General features: G+C 33.8%; 1 protein-coding gene across 7 annotated transcripts in view; it reads left to right on the top strand.

Moving 5' to 3' along the window:
• Positions 1–25,694, top strand: part of COL24A1 (collagen type XXIV alpha 1 chain) — a 308,258-nt gene that overhangs the window by 106,101 nt on the left and 176,463 nt on the right. For 6 of the 7 annotated variants that reach the window (XM_074335081.1, XM_019751779.2, XM_019751781.2 and 3 more), the window contains one exon: positions 20,513–20,566. The exons of the other annotated variant lie outside the window; for it this stretch is intronic. In XM_074335081.1, coding sequence (XP_074191182.1) covers positions 20,513–20,566 — 54 coding nt within the window. The remainder of the gene's footprint in view (positions 1–20,512; positions 20,567–25,694) is intronic. 7 annotated transcript variants of the gene reach the window in all.

Below are 25,694 nucleotides of genomic sequence, written 5' to 3'. Positions count from 1 at the left end.
TATATACTTCTGTGATAGCTTTTGTTAATTATTGGGCAATAAAAGGTTTCAGTTAATATCTGAAACTTTGGGATTAATATCTTCTAAATAGAACTGGGGGTCGGGGGTTAGCCTGAGTACCTTGAGCAGAGTACTTGAGGTTTTTTTGTTTTTTGTTTTTAATATGAATGTTGTGATGTATCGAGTTAATTTTACCTTTGTCTAAATGGCTTATCAATTGTCCCAGAAACATTCGGTAAGCAATTTGTTTTTGCTTCCATGAGTTTAAATGCCACCTCTATCATATTCTAAATTTCCATGGTTCTTGGGTCTATGTCTGGGCTTTGTTTTCTGTTTCACTTGAATGGTTGTCTGTTGCTGTACAAGCGTCACATTGTTTTAGTGATAGAAGCTTTATGGTATTTTTTAAACTTTATTCAGGAAAAACTGGGAATATTGACAAATATAATTGTATATATTTAAATTGCAAAATGTAATGATTATATATATATGTATGCATATATAATCATTACACACACACACACACACACTGTGGAATAGTTGCCAATATCAAGATAGATAATACATCCATCACCTCACATAGTTAGCTCTTTAAATTTATTTTTTTGTTGTGAGAATGCTTAAGCTCTATTTTCAGCAACTTTTAAGTAAATACCATATTTTAACTGTAGTTACCATTATATCTTCAGAAGTTCTTCTTCTTATAACTGAACATTTCTACCCTTGATGTAATCATCCTATTTCCCCCTCCATTCCAGCCCCTGTCAACTACTGTTCTATTCTCTGTTTTTATGAAATTGGCTTTTTTGTTGTTTTTTCAGGTTTCACATATAAATGATAACATACAGTATTTGTCTTTCTCTGTCTGGCTTATTTCACTTACCATAATGTCCTCAAATCCATCCATGTTGTTGCAAATGACAAGATTTAATTCTTTTATGGCTGAATAATATTCATATATATATATTTTTATACATTCACTTGTTGAAAGCCGTTTAGGTTGTTTCCACATCTTGGCTATTGTGAATAACGCTGCAGTGAACATGGGGGCGCATATATCTTTCCAAGTTAATGTTTTTGTTTTCTTTGGATAAATACCCAGAAGTGGAATTTGTGGATCATATGATAGCTTTAGTTTTAATTTTTTGAGGAACCTCCCACAGTGTACAAGGGCTGCCTTTCTTCCACTTCCTCACCAAAACTTATTATTTCTTATATTTTTTATAATAACCGTTATAATATGTTTGAGTTGATATCTCATTGTGGTTTTGATTTGCATTTCCCTGATGATTAATGATGTTCAGCACCTTTTAACATACCTGTTGGCCATCTGTATATGTTCTTTGGGGGAAAAAAATGTCTATTCCCGTTCTCTGCCCATTTTAATCAGGTATTTTTTTGCTATTGAGTTTTATCAGTTCTCTATATATTGTGGATATTAACCCCTTATGAGATATATGGTTTGTGAATATTTTCTTCCATTCTACAGATAGCCGTTTTGATTTATTGATTGTTTCCTTTGCTGTGCAGAAGCTCTTTAGTTTGATGTAGTCACACCTGTTTTTTTTTTTAGCTTTTGTTGCCTGTGTATTCTCCAGAAAATCATTGCCAAGACCATTGTCAAGGAGCTTTCTGCCTATTTCTTCTAGGAGTTTTCCAGTTTCAGGTCTTATTTTTAAGTCTTTGATCCATTTTGAGTTAATGTTTGTAAGCAGTGTAAGATAGTGGTCTAGTTTCATTCTTTCACTTGTGGACATTTAGTTTTCCCAACACCATTTATTGAAGAGACTATCCTTTCCCCACTGTGCGTTCTTGGCACCCTTGTCTAAACTTAATTGATTCTATATCTGTGGGTTTATGTCTAGGCTCTCTATTCTGTTCCACTGATCTATAGCCAAAACAATCCTGAGAAAGAAGAACAAAGTTGAAGGTGTCACACTTATTGATTACAAGCTATATTACAAAGCTATAGTAATCAAAACAATGAAGTTTTGGTACCTTAAAACTTCATTTGTGATGGTACTTTGGTACCATAAAGTAATAGTACTTTGTGGTATGTTTTAGTGTCTGGAAAGGCTATAAGTCCTCTTAGCTTTTCTTTTTCAGTGTTTTCCTTGATATATTTGCATACTTGTTTTTCCATATAAACTTTAGCATCAATCTATCTAGCTTCATTAAAAAATATTGTTACTGTTTTTATTGGGTTTGACTTACAGTAATTTAGGGAGCAGTGACATATTGATGATATTGAGTCATCCTCCCCAAGAACAATGGATGTCTTTCAAGTCTGCTTTTGTGTTTTTCCGAAATGTTTTAAAGTGTTCCTCATATAGCTTTTGTACATTTCTTAAATTTGTTCCTATTTTATCTTATTTGTTGCTATTGTAAATGGAGTTTTCTCTATTATTATATTTACTAACAAGTATACACACACACACACACACACACACACACACACAGAGTGCCAAAAAAATGTATATACATTTTTAAGAAAGCAAAACTATTAAAATTGTAATACTCAATATATACTGATAGCAAAAGATGAATACAAGTCACGTTTGACTTCTGCAATTACAAGAGGTGCTCAAAGTGGTTACCATCAGTGTAATTTTAATACAGATTTTTCCTTTCTTAAAATGTGTATACATTTTTGGCACCCTCTGTATATATGAAGATTACTGATTTCTGAATGTTCATTTTACATCTTGCTACCTTAATGGTTTCTTATCTTTGAGATAGTTTTACCACTGATTTTCTAAAGTTTTGTAGACATGCTCTCATGTAATTTTCAAATAGAGATCATTTTAGTCCTTTTTCTCAGTTCTCATACCTCTAATTGAATTGTCATGTCTAATGTCATTGTAATACCTCTAGTACAGTGTGGAAGGGTTGGAAGTAGTGTGCACCTTGCTTTGTTACTGATCTTAATGTAAATACTGTAGTGATTCATCATGAAGTAAATTAAAACTAAAATATGCATATATTTTATCATCTTTAGAAGTATTAATCAATTCCTTTTTCTTGAGTGTGTTTTTAATCAGGATTGGTTGTTATGGTTTGTCAAATATATATAATATGTATATTATATATATTTGAGAATATATATATTATGTATATTTGAAAATATAGTCAAGTATTTGTTATATTTTCAACATTTATGGAGTTAATTATATTATTTTTCTTTTATATATTTTATATAGTATATTATAGTAAAGGATTTTCTATTAACTATTTTCTGTATAATGACTACTTCCATATAATTTCTATATATGGACTATCTTTATATAATGACTATTTTCTACTGCATTATTGAAAAACATTTACTTGAAAAACATTTACTTGTATTACTTTCCTAATATAATGCCAATTGTACTAATATTTATTATTACTTCATCCATATTTATAAGAGATATTGGTCTACAATTTTCTTTTTTGTATTTTATCGGTTTTACATATCAGTGTCTTATGTATTTCACCAACATCATTAGGAAGTCTTTATTTTTAGTGCTCTGAAATAATTTATGAAACATTGGGACTATCTTATCTGTGAGGCTTTGGTGGAATTCCCCTATTTAACCATCTGGAATTCATGTTTTTTTCATGAGGTAGTTCCTTGGTAACGGTATCTATTGCTTCTGTGAAAAATAGCCTATTTAAGCTTTTTATCTCTAACAGGGTTACTTTGTTGAATTGTTATTTCCTTGTGAAATGATCCGTTTCACCTAGGTTTTCAAATTTACTTCCATGTAAATCTGCACAATAGTCTCATGATTTTAAAATTTTTTTCTTAATGGTTATTTCCAATATGTCATTTAATTTTTTAAAACTTTTTATATTAATGCTTACCTTGTTTTCTTCATTAGGCTGGGTTCAGTTTGTCTAATTTGATATTTTTTTCTTCAAAAAATTCTGAAATGTTTATTTTTTTGTCTTATGTTTTTCTTTATATAATTATCAGTGTCTTCTTTTATCTTTATTATTTCTTTGAGATTCTTTTGGTTTATGTTGTTTTTCTTTTTGAGTTGGAAATTTAATTTTATTTTCATTGTTTTATTTTTATTCCTGAAACAAGTTTTATGATTTTCCCTCTGATCACAGCTTTAAATATACCCCATATATTCTTGTATAGACTATTTTATTGCCATATTTTTTCAATATTTTGCAATTTCACTTTGTATTTCCTGTTATACCTAAGAGTTTAAAAAGCAGTTTTTAAATTTCTTTGTGGGAGAACCTATTGGTTTTGATTTTGTCAATAATTCCTGATTTTACTGCATTGTTATCCAAAACTTTTACTCTATTTTTAGAACTTAGTATTTTATTTGTGACTAATATATGATCACTTTTTTTGAACATTCAATATGCACTTGACAAAAAGGTATTAAATGTGAAGTTTAGTATATAATGGCTTCCTCTTCATTATTGAATGTGTTCTTTAGGTTTTGCTATATATTCACTTATTTTTGGTCCAATTGACTTGTCTGTATTAATGGGATGGACTATGACTGCTGTTGATCCAGTTTTTGGGGGTCCACAACTGATACTCATTTCTCCCTCCTTTTCTATCTATTTTAAATTCTCCTCATCCTCAACTATCACCTCAGTAGGTCTTGGTGGCTTCTCTGGTGGTTTAATCTAAACCTTCTTTACTGAAGAGCATGAGCTTTTGATAGAAATTTCATGAGGTGCCCAGTGTATTACCTAAGTTCCACATGTCTTCCTTCCTCCCTTTTTTGTGTAAAGCAGTCTTGCCCTCCTTTTGCTTTTCAGTATCAATGAACCATGCCAGTATGGTGACTCCTCTTTTTGTGTGCTCATACCTTGTCATAAAAAGTTTAAACTGCTCAGTGGTAGCCATAACCTTTAGTTCAGTGGGAACTTTGCTGTGTCTCCTGTCAAGAAACATCCCTTCTGGGTAACAGGATCTCCAACCCTGAAGAGTCCTAGGCTGTGGGGACAGAAAGCACAACATATAGTGTGTCAATGGGAGTGATGGTAAAGAGGACCACACTGGCTCCTACCCCCTTGGTCCCTAGACTCATATATCCTTCCCATTTGGGACAAAGCAGCATGTAGTGATCTCTGATATAATCAATATACTGTATCCTAAAGGGTGGTAGTGTTGTTTCATATAATTTTCTCTTAGCTGGTGCTTCAGTTATATATACGTAACTTTAGAAGGCAGTGCCAATGTTCTTTGAAGGTGGCTACCTTTAGATAGTGCAGGATGGGTTAAGACCAATGGATTGTAGCATGGGTCCAGTCTTGCACTTTCTTCCATGTACACAGGGTCTTCTCTTCAGATGCTATGCTCTATGGGGTTCCATACCTGAGGATCAGGCATTCTGTTATTCGCCTAGATCAGGGGTGTCCAACCTGCGGCCCGCGGGCCAACTGCGGCCCACAATCCATTTTTAATTGGCCCACAGCAAATTCCAAAAATATGTTTAATTTACTTAAATAAACCAGGTAAGGCAATACGTACTTCACCTCGAGTGAGCGGCCTGGCTGTTTGTGTATTTTATTGCATATGGCCCTTGGTGAAAAATGTTGAAAAAAGTTTGGACACCCCTGGTCTAGATAGTGGTGCTAGTTAAAACTCTAAAGAAAGGAAAAACAAACTCTTAACTAAAATATATATCAATCTTCATGAAGATGAACTGCTGATACTTCCAGATTGAAAGGAGCCCACATGAATGCAACCTGTTTTTGATTCTTGGTTTTAATTGTAAAGGGAAAGTGCATTTGCCAAATCAACGAGTACATGCCATGTATGGGAGGCCTTAGTAATCTGCTTTACTAATAATACTCCATCTGACACATCCGCTGCAATTGGGGCTGTATAGTCTGCAGTCATTCTCCAGAATCCAGCTGATATCTGCAGGGGCCAGTCTGGCACATAAAACAGTGCTCTTACAGAGACCACCACCTGGACTTATTTCAGATCTTTAATGGTGGCATTAATCTCTAACATTCTGTCCACACACAATATGATTGGCAGTCATATAGGCATGAGTGATTGCCTGATCCTCAGAACCCAAAGCTCCACCTAACTATAGGAGCATCCCTACCTTTCAGACAATCCAATTCTAATTATTAATCTTTAACAGGTTTTTTGAGATACCTATTTTATGTTAATCGCTAAAAAAAAAATGCTGAGGTGAATTAGATTAGGTCTTGACCTTAAGGAGCTTCTGCTCAAGAGATCAATATTCAGTTCAGATGATGTCAAAGCCTCTACTGTCTGTCTTTTTTCCAGATATCAAGATTTACTAGATTTGATAAATAAAATGTTAAACATCAGATTGTTCTTTAAAAGTCTAGAATCAGTGTAGCCCTCAGAGAAAATTGTGAAATAGCCAAAGACTCTCCTTTCTGTATTCTTTCCCTCTGGGGCCTTTCAACTAACTTTTGTCTGTTTTTCTTTCCATAATTTACCCTTGCTATCAAAGCCTGCTTTTAGAGAAAGACCTGATAAATACATTTCACTTGAAGTAGTAAATATAACAGCTAACTGCAATATAATCCCCTTCCAAGGATATTTACATTTCAACACTAAACATAAACCTGGAGCTAATGCAATGAGTATTGAATTTGTAGAAATTAGGGTGTCATTTATTGAGCATGGAAAAATTTGTGGTTGATTAGAAACTTGATACTCCTCAAATTAAGCATACCATGCAATAGTCATCTACACTACCAAGACAAAACAAGACTGGCCAATATTTCTTGCTAGTGCCTTTTAATTTGGAAGCTCAGATCTTCATGAGAGTTGGTGAAAGCAAAGTACTCAAGTGTTATAAATGCTATGTTATTTGCCATTGGCATTGAAGAGAACTGTTTATCATTAAAGATCATCTGAACAGATATTTCTTCAAACCAATTGAAAGGTTTTTTTCTTGTTTCTTAATATTGACTTATTCTAGGCAAATTATGAAATTACTATAACAAAGAAGTAATATACTATGCATTCAGCTATTCACAGAATTGTAAATAGCAGCTGTGTCCTAAGATAAAACATCCCATGCTTTAAAACAGAAGAGTAAAATTTTTTCCATACTGGTTCTTCCTTAAGAACATATGGAAAATGCCATATAGGAATCTTTTATATTTCTTTAAGCATAGTAATATCAGTTTTGAGCACTAACCCCATGCTTTCTTTTAATTCTGGCAGCAAACCACTTTCAAATGTGGTTGTAGAATAGTTAGAATGTTTGTTGATTCAGCTGCTCACCTCCCTTTGCTACAGATATTGCCAAATAGTTGAATTTTGGATGATGCTCTTGGTAAATGGGGCCCATTGTTTACTACAAAGTGAGCTGAGACCACTAATCACGGAGATACCAGAAGTAGCCAAGCAGTGGGTCCTCTTTTTCTATCAGGGTGGTCTCCATTAGAGACAAAGACCAAAGTTCATTTGGAGAGTTTGCTCTCATCAAGCAAAGGCATGCTTCTAAATGTCCATTTTAGCACCTCAGTTAACGTAACTGGAATAAGCTAGCCTGTGGCCAGCTGCATTAGTTGAGATTTTAGTGCTGATGGAGTCCTTCCAATTAAAGCAATTACTTCTTTATTATCTTTTATCACTTGGGGTTGGTTGCGTAAGTTGGTGTTATCATTTGTTACTCAAAAAGTGGTGCTGAATATGATGTCAGAGGGGTAGTAGACTGGGGGAAGTATATAACTTTGTGAGGGGTATAACTCTCCAACTATTACATTGTTTTGTACACCTGAAACTAATAAAAGAAAAAAAGTGGTGCTAAAAGAAAAAATCTGATTGAATCAGTCAAAAAAATTGTTTCTTGAGTTCCTGTTGTGTGCAAAGCTGTGCCTAGTAAACACTGTAGACTATATACAAAAAGAACATCCATAATTTGGAGAAATTTACAGTCTAGTTGGGAAAAACAAAATACATACATATATACTGTTAGATAATGGATAAAGGCATCATGTGAAAATTAAATGAGTAGTTGTTATAGTTTGATGTTAGTAGAGAATAACATGAGGTGGAAGAATAAGAGAAGAGTTTATGGAAAAGAAGAATCTTGAATTAGACTGTTGATGAATAAATGGCTTTGCTAATTTTGCTGTACAAAATCTCTGAAAAGATAGATTGGAACAGTGGATAGCCATTCATTTGCATAATGAGCAGGAATGTGAGGGACTGTGGACAGCAACATGTTAAGTTAAATGTTGGAGGTATAAAGATGGGCAAGGTACATTTTCCTCCATGTGCTCACATTTTTTGGGAATAAAGAAACAAATTCTTAGTTATTGTATAATGTGATAAGTGCTAAATACTCACATTTGCAGAGTTATATGGAAATATGAAGGAACAAGCTACTGATTCTAAGGGGAACCGGAAAGACCTTACAATCATGTTACACATGAGTTGCTAACAAATTGTATGATGAAGGAACCTGGGACAGGGAGTTAAGCAAGATTTCTAAGAAGCATGGTTGCTTGGGCAAAGATTTGAGGAAATGCTAGGAACTTTCCAAATAGAAACAGAGGTCAAGGACATTCTAGCACAGTTATATGAGGAAGCTATGTATACTTAAATAACGGCAAATATGATAGTTCAGTGTTTCCATCAAGTCTGTTTCCATTAAAAGTGACAGAAATCTAACTCAAAGAGTTTAAAGCAAAACAATCAGGATTGGCTGATAAAATCAGGAAGCCCAGTAGTGCATGTGCCTAGAGGTTGGCTGGATACAGCTCAATGAATAAATCAAGACACTCTCCATCTCTTAGTCTTACTTATCTCTGTTGGTTTCATTCACAGGAACACATTGTGGAAAAGGTGGTCCTTGGCAACGCTAGGCTTGTATTGCCCTCAGAGTCAGTGATCTTAGCAAAAAGAAAGCACTCTTCTTTTCTCATAGCTCTCGGAAAAATTCTAAGTTGTACTCCAGCCAATCTGGTTTGGATTACATGATCGTCTTTAAATTAATCACAATGTCCATGGGACTGGAATACTGTAATTGGCAAGATTTGGTTCATTTACCCAACCCTGGAAACTGGAATGGGAACCAGAAACACATGGACTGCAAATTGAAGAGTACTTTCCCAAACAGATGGTGAACAGATTAAAAAAAGAAAAATGCCCCTTACAAGTCAAATTTTTGGCACCCATATCTACATATACCTTTCTTCCCACTTACATAGTTTTTAAAGTGCCTCTGGTAACATAGTACAGCCACCCAACACAGTTGATAACCCAGTATACCGGTCAATTATTGCGTACAGCTCCAAGTCCAGGCTCTTGGAGTAAGGTACATTGTTTTCAATGAGGCCTAGATATAGGTCTACATCTCAACTAACTAGTATATGATTTTAGATAGAAAAGATAGGCACAATATGTATTCCATTTGGAAAAAAGAGAATGGGAAACAACATAGAGTGGTTCAGGCCCGTAGCTATGCATTTAGAACAAAAGTAGGCAATTGATATATGCCAGTTCCTCATAACAATATAAATCAGCCTTTTTAATCACCTAACTTCCCACTTCCTGGTGCACACGCATACACACACACACACTGAAGGGGGGAGAATCTGAAATAAAGAGTTTCAACAATATATATTTTACGAACCCAGGGAATATTTTCATTCTTTAGTGTACATGTTCAGTGCCAAGAACTATGCCTGCCTGACACATAGTAATTATGCGTTGAGTGAATTGATATTCTTTAGGCAAGACACTCATAAAAATTCTAAATGTGTCAACTATATAGACGTTGCGTGCCTAAAATGATACTTATCTAAAGGTAAGTGTTAAATCATAGTCATGTTATTCCCTCCAAAACAATTTGGACTCTGAGCTTCACTAATTTTTATCTGAGGATAAGTTCTCTAAGGATCTTCAAATGATTGCAAACTGTTGTCTGCCAAAAGCAAATAGTTATCAAAACCTCCCAATACCAATTATCTTTTTGTATTACAGTTTTATTGAGGTATAATTTATATACAACAAACTATGCATATTTAAATTATACAATTTGATAATTGTTGACATATGTGTAGCACTGGAAACCATCATGAAAATTAAAATAGTGAACACATCCATCAAACCACACAATTTCTTTGTTCACCTTTGTAATCCTTCCTTTCTGTCCGTAATATTCCTACCTTCCCCAGTCTCATACCGATCTATTTTTTGTCACTACAGGTTACACAAACCTAGGTACCGTGTTTCCCCGAAAATAAGACCTAGCTGGACAATCAGCTCTAATGCGTCTCGTAGAGCAAAAATTAATATAAAACCCAGTCTTATATCATATCATATCACATCACATCACATTATATTATTTTATAAGACCCGGTCTTGTGTAATATTAAATTATATTATAAGACTGGGTCTTATATTAATTTTTGCTCCAAAAGATGCATTAGAGCTGATTGTCTGGCTAGGTCTTATTTTCAAGGAAACACAGTATCAACTAATGGTTAAAATAGTTTATTTTAACATTATAAGTTTAATATAGTTTTGTGTGTATTTCAATAGAATAAAAGTGGACTTTGCCATTGACTGTGTAGATTCTATAAGAGTGACTTAAAACATACTATGAATACTATTTAAACAAAATCTTATTTAGTACAAAGAGTGTATGCTATATTATAAGGAATGTTACTGTCTTTGCTGTTTGTGGACTTTCTCTGCTTAGTTTTTAGGATGCTACACATAAATGAAATTCAGCTGTGCTATACTTACTACTCAGAAATATAGAATTACAAAAGGGAAAATATATGAGCAGCAATGAGCATTTGCAAAGATTTTCAGCAACATCATAATGAAAAAAACCTGGTTTTGAGGGCTTTTTGATCTAAAACAGCAAAAGAGAAAGAGAGCCAGATACCTAGATAAATTCTTTATTTTGTATTTATTTTTCCAGAAGCTCACATTTTCTGTTTGTGTTTTTCTCAGAAGATAGAACAATTCCTTAATTTGTGGTTGCACATTGCCTTGTGCTAAAGTTTAATTTCTGTAGTTTACCGGGATAGTGAATTTATTACTTTTGCCCTTTTTTTTTTTTTTTTTGCGTTAATTTTGGGATAGATTATTCTCACTTAGAAAAGGTAATTTTAGTCTTTTTAAAAAATTTCCTACTTGAACTTACCATGTTACGGACATGGTATGTACTCCCACAAATGCTAAAGAACAGACTCTTATGATTGTTTTTTTGGATCCACGTCTCATACAAAATTCTCCCCCTATAGGTCCTCTGTTCCCCTTGATGTATACTTTCTTTTTTGCATATGTGAAATTATAATCCTACAGGTATATATAGAAACTATGGCAGTTAATCTGGGTTTCTTCATTTTTTGGTTTGTGTTTTCAGAAAAAGGGTAATTTTTGAAACTACATAATTGAAAATATAATTGTTCAAACAATTTATTTTTAATTCTGTCACCAATTCAGTCTATCAAATATTTATTGAATGTGCTGTATGCCAGCACCAGACTAGACTTTGCATAACTTTGTCCTTTAGCAATTCATAATTTATAGGTTGCCCTTTATTAAATGATTTATTAATTTTATCTTTTCTTAAAATGACTATTTTTCTAAGGGATATATTCATCTTTTTTTCAGACTTATAAACTACTCAGAAGATAAATTTAAGCCAAACCATATTGAGTTCTTACGTATTTAAAGAACAATGGATATAAAAATCAATGAAAATTTGAAAATGTTTGTGAGACTTAAATGGCCTAAATGCTACTCTTATCTATACCAACAGAGTATTTTAAAGCTATCTTATAAAATATCAGAACAGTTTAGATTTTCCAAAGTATGTATTTTATTTTCAACCTGTTATTATAATTAAACATACTATTACATCCAAAACAACCCAAAGTCTGAACTTGACTGATTTTATCTGGAGAAAAGTTCAATGAATAAATTTTATTTTCTCTATAAAGGTTTTTAAATCATTACAAACTGTTGCCTATCAAAAAACAAATGATTATCTAAAACTCCCAATACCAATTACTTTTTTTTACAGCTTGATTGAGGTATAATTGAGGTATTGAGATAGTTATAATAGGATATATATGAATATATTAGGATATATATAATACATATATATAATAGGATATATATGAATATTTAAATTATATAATTTTATAATTTATCATGTATGGATAACTTGAGAAACAACCACCGAGATCAAGATAGTGAACATATCTGTCAAACTCAACAACTAACTTGTAATTTCTCCCTTCTGTTCTTTCTGCCTCCATCCTTCCCCAGGCTACCACTGATCTGCTTTTTGTCACTATAGATTAATTTGCATTTTTCTAAAGTTTTATATAAATGAAACTATATAGTATGTACTCCTTTTTGGTCTCACACATTTTACTTAGCATAATGTATCTGAGATTCTTCCAGTTTGCCACATTCAGGTTGTTTCAATTTACTGATATACCATAATTACTTTACCCATTGGATTTATTTATTTTGTGGATTGTTTGTTCATTTTTAACCAGAAGGACTATAATTTCAATAGAAATCAGAGACTTTCTCTCTCTCCTTGGAGAACTACTAAAGTATTTAACATATGCAGTGGAGCATCATATACTTACTCCATTAGGACAGTCTAGCTTCTAAGCTTCTGACTACTGCCAGAATAAGAATGGCAATACTTTTATAATTTCCCAAAAAACTAATGGAATCTGATAGTGTTTTAATTCCCAGGTTTTGTTTTAAAAATGTGTGTGAGTTAGTCTTCAGCCTTTAACAATTAGAGAATAATAAAACATTGTTTTACTGGAAAGAATGCTGAGTCACTCTTTTCTGTGCAGTAAACAGATGTGAGGAGCCCAAAAACAGAAGACAAATTTTGACTTATTATTTTTAAAGCTTCTTCAGTTTTCTGCTTCTTGCTAAAAATTGAAGATTAGACTATTTCTATTAAGAAGGCACCAGATACAGGATACAAAAATCAATATACAAAAATCAGTTGTCTTTATGCACCATTAATGAACTCTCAGAATGAGAAATTAAGAAAACAGTCTCATTTACCATTGCATCATAAAGAATATAATACCTAAGAATAAATTTAACCAAGGAAGTGAAAGACCTGTACACTGAAATCTATGACATTGACAGAAGAAATTAAGAAGACACATATAAATGGAAATATGTTTTATGCTCATGGATTGGAAGAATTAATATTGTTAAAATGTCCATTCTACCCAGAGTTATCTACAGATTTAAGGTAATCCCCATCAAAATTCCCATGGCATTTTTCACAGAAATAGAACAAACAATCCTAAATTTGGATGGAACCACAAATGACCACAAATATCCAACGCAATCTTGAGAAAGAAGAGCAAAACTAGAGGCATCATGCTTCCTCATTTCAGACTATATTAGAAGCTATAATAATCAAACAGCAAGATATCAGCATAAAAACAGACATAGATCAATTTAACAGAACTGAAGCCCAGAAATAAGCCCAGCCATATGTGGTCAATTAATCTATGACGAAGGAGCCAAGACTATAAACAATGAGGAAACAGACAGTCTCTTCAATAAATGGTATCGGCAAAACTGGACCCTCTAGTTTATACCATATAGCCCAGGGGTGTCAAAACTGCGGCCCACGGGCCAACTGCGTCTGCAATCCATTGTTAATTGGCCCGCAGCAAATTCCAAAAATATATTTAGTTTACTTAAATAAACCAGGTGAGGCAATACGTACTTCACCTCGAGTGAGTGGCCCGGCTGTTTGTGTATTTTACCGCATATGGCCCTTGGTAAAAACCGTTGAAAAAGGTTTGGACACCCCTGATAGGCATACCTCATTTTATGTGCTTTGTCTTATTGTGCTTCACAGGCACTGTGGTTTTTACAAATTGGAGTTTTGTGGCAACCCTGCATCAAGCAAATCTATGGGCACCATTTCTCCAACAGCATTTGCTCACTGCATGTCTCTGTGTCACAGTTTGGCAATTCTCACAATATTTCAAGCTTTTTCATTATTTGTTACTGTGATCTGTGAGCAGTGATCTTTGATATTACTACTATAATTGTTTTGGCACACTACAAACTGCACCCATATAAGACACAAACTTAATCGATAAATATTGTACGTGTTCTGACTGTTCCACTCACTTGCCATTCCCCAGTCTCTTTCCTTCTCCTTAGGCCTCTCTATTCCCTGAGATACAACAATATTAAAATTAGGCCAATTAATAACTCTTAATGGCCTTGAAGTGTTCGAATGAAAGGAAGACTTGCACTTCTCTCACTTTTTCTTTTTTGAGGGTTTGATTTACTCCCATGTTTTTTTTTTTAATTACTATTACTAGTTTCAGGTGTACAAAACAATGTAATAGTTAGACATTTACACCCCTCACAAAGTGATAACCTCCTCCCCCAATCTACTACCCCTTTGACATCACACACAGTCATTACATTTCCACTCTCTCTATTCCTTATGCTGTGCTCCACTTCCTGAGACTATATATATTAAATTATAGTTGACATTCATTATTATTCAGCTTCAGCTTCAGGTGTACACTGCAGTGGTCAGGCACCTACAACATCCATGAACTGGTCTCCCTAATAAGACAAGTGTCCATCGGATACCCTGCAAAATCTTTACAACTTTGTTGATTATATTCCCCAAACTGTATTTCGTATCCCCGTGGCACTTCTCTCACTTTAAATCAAAAGCTAGGAATGATAAACTTAGTGAGGAGGGCATGTCAAAAGATGAGGTAGGCCAAAAGTTAGGTCTCTTGCACCATACAGTTAGCCAAATTGTGAGTGCAAAGGAAAACTTCTTGAAGGAAATTAAAAGTGCTGCTCCAGTGAACACACTGATAAGAAAGTGAAAGTCTATTGCTAATGTGGAGAAAGTTTTAGTAGTCTGGATAGAAGATCAAACCGGCCACAGTATTCCCTTAAACCAAATCCTAATCCAGAGCAAGACCCTAACTCTTTAATTCTGTGAAGGCTGAGAGAGATGAGAAAACTGCAGAAGAAAAGTTTGAAGCTATCAGATGGTGGTTCGTGAGATTTAAGAAAGAAGCCATCTCCATAATGTAAAAGTGCAGTGTGAAGCTGCAAGTTATCCAGAAGATAGTTAATGAAGGTGGCTACATTAAACATCAGATTTTCAGTGTAGATGAAATGGCCTTATATTGGCAGAAGATGCCATCTAGCTGCCAGCTGGAGAGGAGCAGTCTGGCTTCAAAACTTCAAAGGACAGGCTGACTCTCTTGGTAGGAGCTAATGCAGCTGGTGACTTTAAATTAAAGCCAAAGCTCATTTACCACTCCAAAAATCCTAGAGCCCTTCAGAGTTATGCTAAATCTACTCTGCTTGTACTCTATAAATAGAACAACAAAGCCTGGGTGACAACACATCTGTTTACAACATGGCTTACTGAATATTTTAATCCTACTTAAAATATTCTCTGAGTACTAGTGGAGACCTCGTACTCAGAATGAAAGATTTCTTTCAAAATATTATTGCCCTTTGAAATGCACCTGCTCACCGAAGAGCTCTGATGGAGATGTCCAATGAGATTAATGTTGTTTTTGTGCATGCTACACAACATCCATTCTGAAATTCATGGATCAAGGAGTAATTTTGTCTTTCAAGTCTTATTATATAAGAAACACATTTTGTAAGGCTGTAGCTGCTATTGATAGTGATCTCGCTGAAGATCTGGGCAAAGTAAATTAAAAATCTTCTGGAAAGGATTCACCATTCTAGATGCCATTAAGAAAATCACAATTCACTGGAAGAGGTAAAATATCAACATTAGCAAGAATTTGGAAGAAGTTGATTCCAGCCCTCATGTATGACTTTGAGGGAGTCAAGACTTCAGTTGAGAAAGTAACTGCAGACATAGTGGAAATAGCAAGAGAACTAGAATTAGAAGTGGAGCCTGAAGAGGTGACTGAAATGCTATGATAAAAAAAAAATCATCGCTATAAATTTTATGAGTAAGCTTTAACAGACGAGGAGTTGCTTCTTATGAATGAATAAAGAACGTGGTTTCTTGAGATGAAATCTCCTGGAAAAGATGGTGTGAAGCATTGAAATTACCACAAAGGGTTTAGAATGTTATGTAAACTTAAGTTAATAAAGCAGCAGCATACAACTCAATAGAAAAAAATAATTAAATATTATTCAATCTTTAAAATATTATTCAGTATTTTAAAATAAGGAAGTCCTACCATTTGTGACAACATGGATATACCTTGAGGGAGGTCATTCTGCTAAGTGAAATAAATTAGAGAAAGACAAATACCATATGATCTCACTTATATGTGGAATCTAAAAACAAAACAACAAAACTTACAGATACAGAGAACAGATTGGTGGTTGCCAGATTCAGCGGATGAGGTGAGTGAAATGGTGATATGGGTGAAGGTGGTCAAAAAGTATAATCTTCCAGTTATAACATAAATAAGTCATGGGGATGTAATGTATGGCCTAATGACATAGTAAATAATAGTGTATTGTATATTTGAAAGTTACTGTTAGGTTGGTGCAAAAATAATTGGGGTTTTTGCAATTATTTTTAACCTTCTGAAACGCAATTACTTTTGCATCAGCCTAATAAGAGAGTAGATCTTAAAAGTTCTCATTACAATAAAAAATTGTAACACTTGTGGTGATAGATGGTAACTAGGCTTACTGAGGTAATCACTTCACAATAGCTATATATATTGAATCAATATGTTTTACACCTGAAACTAATATAATGCTATATGTTGATTATATCTCAATTTTTAAAAAGGCACCAGAAATCAGGCTGCTTTTTCTTTTCCTCATTTAGGTGTCTTATTTTCAATTGTGATGTGATGACTTAACTGAGATAGTGAAGCACATTGAAGGAGAAACCATTTTAACTTTTCAGTGTTTTCCAAATTATTTTAAAATAAAATGACTTAGAGCATCTTTATCATGTTTTTGTTTTTAATATTCTTCTTGTATAGTTTCATGCCAACATAATTTTTAAATCAAAATTGTAGACTCTGAATGATATATTTTTTTATCTTTCAATCTGTAAGGTCTCTGAAATTTTGCTATTTGTAAGGACATCCATGTCCTGTCATTTGATTTACATTTTGAACAGTAAATTTTAGATAGAAAATGTTTGATAGACAATGTTACCATTAAAGTTCAGTTGACCCAGTTAACTCTGGTTTTTATATTTAAAACTTATTATTTAAAAGGCAACATCTCTACTTGACAGTAACCCAGGTCTGAATTTTTTAAATAATAAAAATGTTCTCTGGCCAAGTTTCTAAGGTATCCTATTTGAGACGGAAATAGAGGTTGTGGTTTTTTTTTTCCTTTTAATACCTATGCTGATGTATTACTGAACTTTTAAATAATGTTTTAATTTAAAAATATTCAACTTACATGACTATAAGATCAGATTTGTTGACACCTTTTGTCTCCTACTCCTCTAGTCTTTGGAACTTTGTCTTTTTAATATTTCTTTACTATAATTTTAATGTTAAAGAAGGAGCAAATATTCATGCATATACACAATATCCCATGTTCATATAGAAGTCACTTCAATAACTTTTTTCTTACTGTTTTATTGAAAAATAAAACATAGACAGAAAACTATATAAATGTATATCACAAACAATTATAAGACAAACAATGTTGTAACTACCACGCAGGTCAGGAATAGAACTGCCAGTTACTCCCAGAAGCTTTTATGGACCCCAACACAACCGCAAGCCTATTTCTCCTCCCAAAAGTAAGCGGTTCTTCTTTTTTCTTTTATGATTTATCACTCAAGTGTGCATCTTTTAAAACTATAGCTTAGGCTTATTCATTTTATTGCTATGTCTTTCAATCTACATGTTCTCTTTCCATTCCCTTTTTTCCACCTCATAATTTAGTTGTTAAAGATCCCTAGTCATTTGACTTATAGAGTTTCCCACAGCGTGGATTTTGCTGATTATAGTGTCATGGCATAGTTTCACATCTTTCTCAGTCCTCTCTAGTTCCTGAAAATTGATAGTCACATACACAGGCCTGACCATATTCAGTTTTGCTTGTTTCTTTGTTAGTATGTTTGTGGCAAGACTATAGGTGGCATTGTATTCTTTCATCAGGAAGCACGTTAATGTCTAGTTATCTCATTTTTTGTGTGTGATGGTAACAGTTGATTAATCAACTGCCTAGATCCATTAGATCATTTAGGTGGTTGCAAAATGGAGATAGTCTTGCTTTATAATTTCTTTTTCATTTACTGGCTGGAATTCATTTCCTTGTCTACTGTTTGGTTAGTAGTGGTACAGTGTATTTGGAAAGGTAGAATAAATGCTTGATTCTTCACTTTTGTTTACCAGTTTTCAAAATAATTTGTTGATTCTCTTTCATCCTCCAAACATGGAGAGTTTTGTTGTTGTTGTTGTTGTTGTATCATCATTATGAACTTAAGAATTTAAACATGTTTGACATGTTTCAATCCATTGCAATTCTTATCCTTACTGAAAATTATATTGTGCCATACCTGGCTAGTGGGATCCTCTTCAAGTTCCCAGAGTTCTTTTAACATGACTCTTGATTTGATGCCTTCGATAACTTTCTTGCTTTCTGGTATGACAAGGTGTTCCAGGCTCATCTGAAGGATGGACAGGAATTGTGAATTTATCCACGGGGATGCTCTGATCCAGTGGTTGTAAACCAGTATCCAAGGGTTAAAAATAGCCACCAGACATGTTGTCCTTTTTATTTTTTCCAAAAGAAGTCAGGCATTCAACAGCAAATTTTTTTAGCTCTTATTACTGTATGCCAAGTGTTGTAGTAGTTGCTCGGGATATGATCGTTAATAAGACTTAAAACTGCCCTCAAGTAATTTACAATCTGATGAGGAAAACAAAACAAGCCAAAAACACTGCAAGTGACCTTGACCTTGGAGGACCTAGAATGGTGAGAGATTTATTACAAGGAACCTAACTCAAGGTATGGAGGTCAAAGAAAGATTTTCACTAAAATGTTATTCAATCTTTTATTTAAAACATACCTTCCAGATAAAGGAAGATAAGAGAAAATTATTCAAGGCAGAGAAGGCATAAATGAATCTGATTTCCTTTAATTAGAAAAGCAATCAGCAAGTCTGTATTAAACATATCCTATTCAAAAACTTCCAGAAATTAGATTCTGTGACCAGTTTTTTCTGTTACCACTGCCTCTTCTCTTCCAGAAATGTCCCCAAGTAACATTCTTCAACACAGAATTTAGGTTTTAAATTAAAGTTAAGGCATTTCTATTCTAATCCAGTCTAGATGAGTCAGTATCACTTCTTTTTAATTTGTTTTTCTTTCCAAAATGAGTATTTCAGAATCAACATTGCTGTTCCATTTTACTTGTGGACATTTTTATTACCGTTGTATTTACTCTCTCTGGCCACTGAACTACCTTTATTAGCTGACATTCATATTTAATTGGAGCCTTCTTTACTTTTAAAGATGCTAATTCTTGTGCTTGTCTTACTTTATATTCCTTTGTCCATTTCAGCAGGAAACACTGAAACACCTTATCTGTAACAAAATTAATATAAGTAAAACTGCAATCATTAGCTTATTATCATTATTGAAACTGATCGTGATGAATCCCATTCTCATTCATTATTTAAGCAAGAATATTGCTCTAACCATTTTAGAGTAATATTCTAGGCCTCTACCCAGCATAGATTTTAATTAACACTACAGTACATTTCTATTTCTTGAGCCAATTCTTTTAGATGGTAAGGTTTAATTTCCAAAAAAAAGATAAAATTATGATTCTCAGACAAATGTAAACATGGGTCAAAGATTTTGTTCAACTTATTAATTAATGATGGAACCAGTAAGATGTTAAGTAAGAATTCAAAGAGTATTTGAGGAGATAAGTGTTTATAGACAATGAAATATGGGAATTTTAGAATAAGATAATTGAGTTAGATACAAAACTGAATACTATCCTGTATATTAACACGTTGCATATGGATCACGAGAATCTTCACGAGGGATTTAAACCCCGCCGTACACAACGTGTTAAGCTATAACTTTTGGAGATGTTATTTTTACGAGTCAGAACTTATTTGAATCTCTACCTAACAAAAAGCTACAGGTTACCACATAGTTAGTAAATAGTGAGCCTAACAAAGTACTTCCCCTAGTGTTGAGGGGCTCTCAGTCCCACATGGCAGTGAAAGGACCTGTTCCAGACCTTATGCCGTTTTTCCAAGTTGTAGATGATTTTTGAGTAAGACTTCCATCTTTTAGACAGGATTAGAGACTTTTCCTGGGTCTGAGGATTGTTTGTTAATACCTGATGAAGCAAGCTATGTTTTAGGACACTTTGTAACTTTTGTATCCCAATGTTAAACAGCTACCTAAAAATTAGTCTTTAATATTGAAATTTTGAGGAGTATTAATTGCTCTAACCAGGCATGAAAGGAAGGCAAAGGGAATTTTTATATAATTAATAGATTTAAAGTAATTTGCTGTGGAATAAACACAACATTTTTATGTCTCCTAGGGTTTTCCAGGAGATATTGGGATTCCTGGACCAAATGGCCCTGAAGGATCAAAGGTAAAATAAATAATAATAAGTAAATAAAAATCTCACATCTCGATGAATGGGTAAAAACAGATTTCAGGAAATCAGAACATTTCTGTATATTTTTCAACTGTCTCAGATGCATTTAATAAACTTTATATATCTTATTTCAAGGTAATCAGGAAGTAGTTTGCATGTCTGGTGTTCTTTTGGTGCCTTTTGTTGAGTTTGAGTATATTATCCAATCTTTTGGGTTCAGGTCATTGAAAATTATTTTTCTAGTTTGGTCTAGACTTAGCTTAGGGTGACAAGATTTTCAAAACATGTAAATGACTGAAAAAGGATTTTTTGGAAGAGATTTAAAAACAAAAAACACCTAAAAAGTCATAGCATACTAAAACCCTTTAAGACCTATAAAGTAAAATAAAATAAAATTTTATTAAACTAATAAAATAAAAGAAAGCCTATGGTGTCCAGAACTTACACATAATACAAAATACCTGAAGAAATTTAAGCATTTTAAGTTTCCTTTAACTGTTGTATATATACACTAGAAATTACCCATAGCAACATTTTAAATACCAAGCTTTGCCAGGCAGACTGACATAAAATGAGCATTGTAAGCAAATAAAGTATTGTGAAAATAAAGAATAGAAGGATGAAATAGCATGAAAATTGGAGAATTAACAGGGTATGAAGTATAGCTGCTGTGGAAAGTTGTCAGTATGAGTAGTGAGGATTGATGGGCGATGAAGCTGCAAAGGATATTAATACAGCTATATTTGTTAGTGTACTATAGTGTCAAGTACTATAGAAGTCCCCTATTATCTATGGTCTTGCTTTCCACAGTTTGTTATCTGTGGTAAACCGTGGTCTAAAAATATTGGAAAATTCCAGAAATAAACAATACGTAAGTTTTAAATTGCACGACATTCTGAGTAGATTGATGAACTCTCATGTGGTCCCCCTCTGTCCCACATAGGACTTGAATCATCCCTTTGTCCAGTGTATCCACGCTGTACACAAAGTCTGACAATTAAATTTGCCAATTTAATTGTCAATTAAATTTGTTGCAACGATGTTGCTAACCTTTTTTTGATATCAGAGAGATTATTCATGATGAATTTGTACCAACTGGACAAACAGTTAATCAAGTTTCTATTTGAAAGTGCTGAAAAGGCTGCATAAAAATGTTAGATGAAAACGACCTGAACTTTTCGCCAACAGTTCATGGCTCTTGCATCACGACAATGTACCATCTCACACAGCACTGTCTGTGAGGGAGTTTTTAACCAGTAAACAAATAACTGTATTGGAACACCCTCCCTACTCACCTGTTCGGACCCCCAATGACTTCTTTCTTTACCTGAAGATAAAGGAAATATTGAAAGAAAGACGTTTTGATGACATTCAGGACATCAAGGGTAATACGACAACAGTTCTGATGGCCAGTCCAGAAAGATTTCCAAAATTGCTTTGAAAGGTGGACTAGGTGCTGGCATCAGTGCATAGCTTCCCAAGGGGAGTACTTGGAAGGTGACTGTAGTGATATCCAGCAATGAGGTATGTAGCAGTTTTTCTAGGATGAGTTCACGAACTTAATTGTCAGATCTCGTATACTGCTCACCTGTTACTTATTTAGTGACTGTCGTGGTTATCAGATTGATTGTTGCAATGTCACAGTACTTATGTTCCAGTAACCCTTATTTTATTTAATAATGGCCCCAAAGTGCAAGAGTAGTGATGTTGGCAATTTGGATATGCCAAAGAGAAGCTGGAAGTGAGAAGATGAGTACACTACAATCAGATATGTTGAGGGAGACAGACAACACATTAACATAACTTTTATTACAGCATATTGTTATAATTGTTCTATTTTGTTAGTAGTTATTGTTAATCTCTCACTGGGCCTCACTTATAAATTAATCTTTATCATAGGTATGTGTGTGTAGGAAAAAAGATAGTATATTTAGGGTTCAGTACTATCCACAATTTCACGCATCTATTGGTGGTTTTGGAATGTATCCCCTATAAATAATGGGGGCACTACTCTATACCGTATTTTGACATGTGCAATGCATACTTTTTTGCCCAAGTTTGTGAGGAAAAAAATAAGGATGCACATTATACATGGGCAGTACAACTTCCATATCTATATAAATGTTTTCAATTATTATATTTATGCTTATGTGTTCAAAGTGTAACTCTAGAAATCAATAACAATATTCGTATGCAAAATAATACCCTGGAATACAATAATCGGTTTTGTTGAACTTACAACAAACTTGCAACAACGAAGAGTTCTTGGCCTTCTGTGAGTCAGTAAATATCGTAAATTTGTTACCAGTACATAGAATTTCTTGTGCCTTGTATCTGTTCTTGTGTTTCGTAATTATTTGTTACATAAAATCTCTTGTACCATAATATGTTATAAAATAAATGCTAAAATTCCTTTATAATACAAAAACAAGTACTTAAATGTAAACAAATAAAAATTTGAATTAAAAAATTAAAACAAAAGATTTTTTTCCCTGAAAGTTTGGGCTAAGAACGTGGATGCACATTACATACAGCAAAATACAGTAGTCCTACACTAAATGTTTTACAGACATCTCATTTGATCTTCACAATAGCATTATAAGGTAGATGTTATTCCTGTTTTACAGTTGGTTAAGTTATGCCCTCACAGTCACAAAACTATCAAATGTCATAGCCAGGATTCTAACCCAGATATGGTTTCAAAGTCTGAGTTCTTAACCACTTAGCTTTGGGATTAAATTGTGAAGAACATTCAGTACCATGCTGAAGAGTTTCTACTTTATCCATGGGCATCAGGAAGTAACCAAAGATATTTAAATAGCAAAGTGTCCTAGGTGATTTATGCTTTAAAAAGATACCTCTTGTGTCAGAATGTAGGATAATTTAAATAGGAGAGAAATTGAAGACAAGGAGATGAGCTAGAAAACACTGGAAAATAAATTATTATAAAGATATGAAATAGGACATTTATTGAATCAGTTAATTTTTATTGGCTGCCTCTTATGTGACAGCCATTGTGCTAGATGCTACGGCAATGAAGATGAAAAGTTCTGATCCCTACTTTGAAGAAACTTACCATCTAGAGAAAGATATGTAAGAAAAATCTTTATATTAAACATATGAATAACATAATATGTAATACTGTACGAATATAGGGTTAGGGGATTCAGATTACAATTTGTAGATAAGGTAGCACTTGAGTTGACATAGCCATGAGTAGGAATTTGCAAACAGACAAGTGCGATGTACGGCATTCAGGAAAAGGAAACTTGTGAGAGGATGCAGGTGCAACATTTGGAGCATGTTTACACTAAAAGTTATTCATTGTTTATGTGAAATTCAAATTTAACTGGGCATCATGTATTTTATCTGGCAACCCTGCTGGCCATCTACAAACTTTCCCTATACGTGGTGACTTTCCTCCCTACTGTTTCCATAGAAGTATTCCTTCTCCTCCTCCCGATATTCAAGTTCCACATACGTTTTGCATCAAATCCTCTTCTAACTCCTGAATGACCTCATGCCATCAATTATCACCTTTATCCTGTTCTCTGACACAAAATTTCCTTTGTCCTTAAAACCATTTTCAGTGCCAATGCTTTAGTTTATGACCTCTTTATTTTTCCCCAGGATTAGTGTTAATAGCCTCCCAGTTCTTCCTGCCTCCAGTCTGCCATTTCTTCAAATATACTTTCAAGCTGCTGATGGAATAAAGTTTGTAAAGTATAGATCTCATCATGTGACTCTTGTGCCTAAATTCTTCAGTGATCTCCCCAACTTCCAGTTTAAGGCTTGTATTTCTTTACTTTTCACATAAGGTTCTTTATGTTTTACCTGGTAGAGCAGAAAGAGTACACTCTAAACTAATGATCAAAAGTGTAGTATAATAAATACATGAACCAGTCACATAGTTGTTTATTATCATTATTAAGTATTATGTACTGTACATAATTGTATGTGAAATACTTCTGTGTGACTGGCATTGCAGTAGTTTTGTTTACACCAGCATCACCACAAACACGTAAGTAATGTGTTGTGCTATCACTTTACAAGGCTATGATGTCACTTGGAAATAAGAATTTTTCAGCTCCTTTGAAACTTATGGGACCACCGTCATATATAATTGACCGATATATATCATTGACCAGTACGTTATGTGCTGTGTGACTGTACTTCCATCTACCATCACTCTTCCAAAAGCTAAATTGCTTAGGGTACCAAACCATGCCATGTTTGTTCAAATATCACAGCTTTCTGCATGCTGTTCTTTTTGTCTGGATATCTCTCTACCTTCCTGTGGCCTACTTCACCTAGCTAACACACATCACATACCACATTGTCCAGGAAGCCTTCCCTGTTCTTTCCAAATCTAATTGAGATATCCCTCCTGTGTCATCCTGGAAAAAAATCTGTCAAGCACTTACCTTCATACAACTGCTGATTGGCTTAATTATTAGCCTATAAACTTTTTGAGAGAAGAGGCTAATTGATTTTATGTACATCCCAATAACCATAATAACATCCGTAGCACATAATACGAACACAATAGATATTGGCTGAATGGATGATTGAATGTACTTAAAAGCTGTTTTGGAAATAGAAACAATATGACTCGGTAACTAATTAAACGAAGTAATGGGAGAATGAGATGTCAAACATAAAACTGAGACTATGACTTAGGTTGCTGATGTCTTAAATAGGGAACTCAGGGGGAGGGACAGGTTTGGAGACAGGGAAGACAATAAGTTTGATTCTAGGTACATTTAGTTTGAGGTATCTGTTTGATATCAAGGAAGTATCTAGTAGTAAATGAGTATCTAGTAGTAAAGCAAGACAAAAAGTAGAAATAGTAGCATCTCCTTTGAGAGACTGGGGTAGTGTAGAGAATGGAGCTATGCATTTCTCAAGTCTAGTTTAACCTTTCACCTGCTGTATACTTAGGAAGTTGAACTTGATACATATATAACCATATTCATTTATTCAATAATTCATTCATCTAACATTTACTGAGTTTATTTTTATGTGTTAGGCCGAGTACTAAATGTGGGATTGTAAAGATTTTTAAACTATGGTCCCTCCCCTGCATGAAGTTATAGTTTAGTGAGCAATAAAAAAACAAACA

The sequence above is a fragment of the Rhinolophus sinicus genome, linkage group LG06, assembly GCF_036562045.2.
Source record: "Rhinolophus sinicus isolate RSC01 linkage group LG06, ASM3656204v1, whole genome shotgun sequence".
Lineage (NCBI taxonomy): Eukaryota > Metazoa > Chordata > Mammalia > Chiroptera > Rhinolophidae > Rhinolophus > Rhinolophus sinicus.
Note: the sequence above shows the minus strand (reverse complement) of the source record. Positions and strands in the feature narration are given on the sequence as shown.